At 42.7% G+C, this 6,598-nt stretch overlaps 1 protein-coding gene across 2 annotated transcripts in view; it reads left to right on the plus strand.

The window, feature by feature from the left end:
- Window positions 1-2,545, plus strand: part of LOC101846212 — a 37,495-nt gene extending 34,950 nt beyond the window's left edge. For both annotated transcript variants that reach the window (XM_013082593.1, XM_013082594.1), the window contains exon 3: window positions 267-2,545. In XM_013082593.1, coding sequence (XP_012938047.1) covers window positions 267-1,868 — 1,602 coding nt within the window. In that variant the 3' untranslated portion in view covers window positions 1,869-2,545. The remainder of the gene's footprint in view (window positions 1-266) is intronic.
- Window positions 2,546-6,598: the final 4,053 nt, after the last annotated feature.

Genomic DNA, 6,598 nt, shown 5'->3' on the forward strand with positions numbered 1-6,598 from the left:
TGTGTGTGTGCGCGCGCGCGCGTATATAGCTTAATTCTTTATGTCTTCAACTTGCTTTTTTATACAACCCAACAAATGCATAGCCTAGATGCCAGCATAGGCGCTTACGAAGACTTTTTTCTTTAAATAGATGCCTTATTTTGGTACAATCTTTGGCGCTGCCCAAAGCTTCAGCATGTAAATTCACTTTAGATTTAAAAACCCTACAAAAGCAAACAAACACACAAAACTATTAAATAAAACCTATGCCATTTTCTCGTCCTTAGATCTGGTTCCAGAATCGGCGTCGCAAAGACGTGGTCACCAAAGGCTCCAACCACAAGCCTGATGTCAAAGATAGCAATTCCTCAACCACTATCAGCTCTGGGTCAGCTGCAGACGCTACAGGTAGCGAAAATACTGACCCTGTGGATGACAAATCTGCTACTGACATTTGCGGACGTGTAGATGATGGAGTCAGAGAGAGCACCACAACAGACAAACCACCGTCCCTCTCAGGCAACAATGCGTCGGAATACGGGGGTCCCAGTAGCCTTGTAAGTAATGACAGCGTTGGTTCCTCCAGCCAGACCGACCAGTGGGGCTCCATTACTACCGGAGCTGCACAGACTGCTGCAGACGATCCAACTTTATCTCAGTCCTCCATGGTTTCACCTGTGGTATTACGCAGCATGATTGCTGAGCTGAACAAATTTGACAACGAATATTTGAAACAGAAGAAAAGTAAAAAGAAGAGCAGATCAAAACCTTCGAGACACTCCTCTGTTGTGCCGAGTAAAGCACTCTCTAATGTTTCCTCATTGTGCAAAAATCAAAAACTATTCCAGCGTTATGATATGGTAGCACCCCCTAACAAGGTAACTCCTACAGCATTTCTAAATACATCTGCCAACAGATTTAAACATGCAGGGGGGACATCAGCTTTTCAGAATCCTCGAGAAAATAGGACTCTCCACACTGGGAGCTCACTGAGTATAAATGACGCCTTCAGTGGTTACCCTGGACTCCCAGCACCTAGTAGTATGGAAGGTACGGATTTGCTTCAACAGAGACCATCTTTAGATCTCGCATCGGCACACCTTATAAGCTCCTCGCTGAGCTTACCCTCGCCGACAAATCCACAGGGAAGCCTGGCCAACTTCTTTCACAGCGCTGCTGTGTCAGCGGCCCCACACTCATTGACCACACAGCCTCCGATATACGAGAACTTACCCGTACTCTCAGACCTCCTGGGCTCTTACAAGAACCACTCATCCAACGTGGCAGCAGCGGTCGCTCACAGGCAGCTTGAACATTCTCTCTTGTCTTCACCACAGGGACCGCTGCCTCCGTCCGGTCTCACAACTAATTTGTTTGGTTTGTCTTTAGCTAGCAACGGCCCGGGAAGTGTAGCTGGTGGCAGCAGTAGCAGTAGCATCAGTGGAGATAGTGCTAAATCACCGGCTAGTGATATCCCCTTCTCCCCGCCCCCCTCACAACACCCGCTTTCAATTCACCCTAACCAAACGAATCCATTCAACTTGAACCGAGTGTTCCCGTTCCCTTTAATCGCTGAGCCTCCTGCAATGCTGTCCAGTTTACGCCAGTCAGAGCTGTTTCGACCGCACCCTCAATGGCCACCTCCTACTTCGCCACTGCGAACTCAAACCTCTGGCTCTTCAGTCTATGGACTCGCAGCTTCAGGTTCGGTCTCCGTAGATGATGACCCATACAGACCTCTGTTGATCTCGTCGCTTAGTAACCCTTATTTTTCTCCATCCTCTGCGTCCTACTCACTCCCGTCCTCCTCGGCCTTTACTTCGCAGCCTTTGAACTGGCCAAGCCCACTGAGCTCAGACCCAACAGCACACAATTACACTCAGTTATAAAGCTTAGAGAGCTCCAGCAACAGTTCCAGCTTCTACTTCATGGGCGCTGCCGGGAGACACATTTCAGACCACATTGTTTTCATTTTGTTATAGTTTTATCAGTTACAACTATAGCCATTTAAAAATGAGTAGGGGCCTACATTTATGACCCGCAATGTCAGCTCATCAGACTTCGAGAACTAGGAACCTGATCTCTCTGTATTTTGCATAGAGTCTACAAATATGTGACATTGTGAGATCGAATCAAACTGCAGCATCAAAAAAAAAATTATTGTATCTTTTCATCTTTCAGTCTAGCTTCTCCGACGACTAGAATTGGTGTTCATATGACGAGCCCAAGGCTGTCCGCGACAGAAGGATAAACCACTATCCTTACCAGCGTTTCTCCACTAATCACAAAACGTGTCACCGTAGCCTTATATAATACATATTTGACAAAGCTGACCAGGAACATAATACGTCTCAGCATTTCTCAGTTCTACGTTTCTTTATTGTATCTATGATACATGCAGAGAGACTGTGATAACTTGTCAACGTGTTCCTCCCCCCCCCCCCAAAAAAAAAGTTGAATAACCACTTAGCTGTTGCCTTTGGAGTATGAGTCTCACAAACCGCCCATCTAAACTTTAGTTACGCCCAGGGTTGCCCAAGCTTCATCCTTCATGTGCAAAGCATATTTAATTCATATGGTGCTAAGTTGGCGCCATAATACTCAAAGTTTCAAAATATTTGCGATGTATTCTCCGAGAATATATACAAGTATCACGATGAGTAGAACAATGAAAATGTTTCAACCAGAGTGGGATCTAAACGTACATGTAGGCTATTTGACATCTCCCAAATTCTTTTCTATGACCACAGAGAAACATATTTAACTCTCGATTTTAAAAAAAAAGTGATCTCACGTTATGTTAATAAACAAATAAAGAGAAGAAGGGTCGAGGGAAAATAGCTAAAACTACTCTATTGGTTCAGGTTTCCATACTTTCACAACCGCAGGTTGTCGCTATAAGTAACTGGAAAGTTGGTATAGTTTTCTGACTTTTCAGACTCGTCTCATTAATACAAAAGCACTTTCGCTTCTTTTGACAGTTCTTGAGTAACCATGGCGAACAAGTAAGAACTAGCTAAATGGTAGGCTATCCGAAATATGAGAAGGCTTCAGTTGCCTCTAAATGGTCTAAAACGGGGTTTTTGTAGCCAATGAGTTCTTCCCCCCTGGTCTTCCCCTTTGATAAGTAAAAAAAACCCAACAGATCTTTTTTTTTTTGAGACGACGGTGAGCCGCTAGTTTTTTTCTGTATACCAGTGCCAATAAACTATCCAATCATTTACGAAGCACTCCTCTCGTCTCACAAAGTGATGGTCATTTACAGTGTATGTTTTTGAGGATTTGGGGGAGGTTTTCATCCGGGGGAGGGGGGGTAAAAGTGGGTGTACAGCTTTTTTCGGTCATAATGAAAGCTCGACTGACGCAGAATGGTACTAGTGTACCATTTCAATTCAGAGATCAGATGTAGATCTATACACCTATGTTTGTGTGTGTATGTGCTTGCGTGTGTGCGTGCGTGCACACACATTCACGCACATACACACACACACACACACACACACACACACACACACACACACACACACACACACACACACACACACACACACACACACACACACACACACACACACACACACACACACACACATGCACGCGCGCACGCACAATCATACGTTATATCATCTGAAAAGAGGACCCACATATCTTTCATTGATGCACTAATTTTTAACAGAACTTCGAATAAATATAATTCAGCCGTATTATTTTTTAGGGGGGGGGGGGGGGGCACCAAGTTTGCTAATAAAAAGAAAATTAGCCAATGTCTCAGTGAAAAACCTAGTTTTAAAGATTTCAACCAGATTTGGGACGCAAAATTTCACTTCTTAGAAAAGTTCAGCTACAAGGGGGTGACCGGTCCTTACTGGTTTCAGGACAAGGGCGGTAAAACCACGACAGTCACATCAGATGGACATCTCACCGTGCCGAGAAAGTTCTGGAGAAGTTTGGAGAGGAGAAGGTGTTAAGCTGTAGATTCTTGGTTCCAGTGGGATGAGGCAACATCCCAAATGTCTAGAGTGACCCTTAAAAGACTGGTTTGGGGAACGCCTTATACTATAGGCCGAACGTTAACAGACTCTTCGGAAACAAGTCACAAACGATCACACAGCGGAAACTCAATGTTGAACAGAACGTCCAAAGAATTTCACGAAGTTACAAAGTTTTGCGTTTCACTCAATTTTAAAAACTTGATTTTTTTTTTCGAACAGGGTGCTTGATTTGTTTCATTTTGAAAAATATGTAATGTTCCCCTGGTTGAATTTTATTTCTTCAAAGTTTCATTAAAATTTGTCTAAAGCTGCCCTATTTATTGCCCTTTAAATGGGTCCTTTTTTAGACACCTGATACCAGTCTGTGTCTGTCATTTATATGAACACCAAAAAAAAAAAAAAAGATGTGTCCACTTTTACGCCCCACCCCCCTCCCTAAAAAGAAACAAAATTAAAACAAAACAACCCCCCTCCCCAAAACAAAAACCAACAAACGAACAACCTCCCCTTAAATCCTCAAAACCTGTAACCTTGATTTTTAAAAAAAGAATAAAACGTAAGCATTATCTGACAAGTTCAAATGTTTGATTATCTGGTTGACCTAATCACAAACGATGACAAATGTAGGCTAGAGGCAACAGAAATACGGTTTCTCAGGAGACTGTTGTGATTTTCATGAAAGGCAAAGAAATCAAATGAGATGGGTGTAAAACTAAGAAGCTAGTGAGGCAAAGATATTAATTTCAAAAAGTACACATTTTAAAAACTGATTCGTAAAAGGCAAAAGCTGTTCCTAAGACACTTGAATCGGCATAAGGGCTTTGAATATCTAGCTATCACAGTGAAAGAAAAACAGAAGGCGAAGTAGGCAGTAAGAAAGAAAGTCAAAGAATAACTTGCGTAGATGCCTTCAACGAGAAAAAGCAGCCAGTGATATTATGTGGAACTCTTTTTTAAAGATCATCTGAGAAGAGGAAAAAGTGGTCAACCATGACCGGCGTGTTTATTTTGGATCTTGCACTTTATTAACTTTAACATACTTTTAGAAGAACAGCCACCAGCGAGTGCAAGAAAACGGGTTTAAAGAAAGGGAAGTTTTTGTGCAATGCTTGCTAAAAGATGTATGGATGTATGCGAACGATCATACTAGTAGATATATACAAAAAGGTATTGCTATTTACAAATGTTTGTCCTTAAAATTAAAAATGGATGTGAGAACTGAAAGAGAACTTCTGTGTGAAAATTGGTGTTTGTATTGGTATTATGTATCATGTATATATAGTGGGTGTCGCATTCAACGAGGTCACATTCAACGAGAAGTCGGCTCCAACGAGGCAATCATGAATCCCCCATTTTTTCCTCTATATCTCCTTGTAAATGTAGCGTCTCCAACGAGGTTGCAAACAGATCGAAGTCGCTTTCAACGAGGTCACCATAACCAAATAAAAGCAATTAACGGCCCCAAAAGCGAAGAATTTTTCTCCTTTCTCTCCATCTCACGCGAAGCACAAGGCCCATACTCGATTCCTAACGTATTGTATTGTTAGATTTAGTGTGCCTCGTAATAATAGATCTATGGGTCCCAAAGCCAAGAGGATGGGCGAGGATAGGCCTACAGGTAGGGATAGGAGGGGGTGGGTGGGAACGCGATGTGTGAAACTGGATGAACTCTGGATCAGTAGATCTAGATCGAGACATTCATTTTTTTTTCTCCAATTTTCTTTTCTTCCCCGGATCAGAAAATCCAAGTTCACGCCTTTACTTTATGTAGATCTAGGCCAAGTTCACGCCTTTACTTTATGTAGATCTAGGCCTAGATATGAGAGCGTACGTTTCCACACGAGAAGTATTCTGGAAAAAACATTTTAAAAAGCCGAAATGACGGAGAGAATACAGCTCAAACACGCGCACACTGATGCTGTTTGAGATTTTCGTCATCAAGGGGAACAACTGTTTTAATTTTTGGTACATCCTGTAATATAATAACTTGTCTCCTTTCTTTTCTTTAGTCTTTAGCATTAGTCACGTTCAACGAGAGGTCGGATCCAACAAGCTCAACATGCCGGTTTTAGATATATTTTTTCTGGAACACTTCTCGAGGGGAAACATACCCTCTCACTCTCACATACTAAGCCTAGATCTACATAAAGTAAAGGCGGGAGCTTGAATTTTCTGATCAGGGAAAGAAAAGAAAATTGAAAAAAAATGAAGCTCTCAATCTAGACCTATTCATTCAGAGTTCACCCAGTTTCACACAGCCCGCGTCGCTTTTCCACCCACCCCCTCCCACCCCTACCGTAAACTAACCCTCACCCATCCTCTTGGCTTTGAGGCCCCTAATATTAGGAGCTACACTACATTTAGCAATAATACAATGCGTTAGGAATCGAGGATGGGCCCTGTGCTTCGCGTGAGATGGAGAGAAAGAAGAACAATTCTTCGCCTTTGGGGTCCCTAACTGCTTTTATTTGATCATAGCGACCTCGTTGAAAGCGACTCCGGTCTATCTGCAACCTCATTGGAGCTGGCTATTACAAAGAGATTTAAAGGAAAAAAATCGGGGACTAAGGATTGCCTCGTTGGAGCCGACGTCTCGTTGAATGTGACCTCATACACACACACACACA

The sequence above is a fragment of the Aplysia californica genome, unplaced genomic scaffold (genome assembly GCF_000002075.1).
Source record: "Aplysia californica isolate F4 #8 unplaced genomic scaffold, AplCal3.0 scaffold00183, whole genome shotgun sequence".
In the NCBI taxonomy this organism is placed as follows: domain Eukaryota; kingdom Metazoa; phylum Mollusca; class Gastropoda; order Aplysiida; family Aplysiidae; genus Aplysia; species Aplysia californica.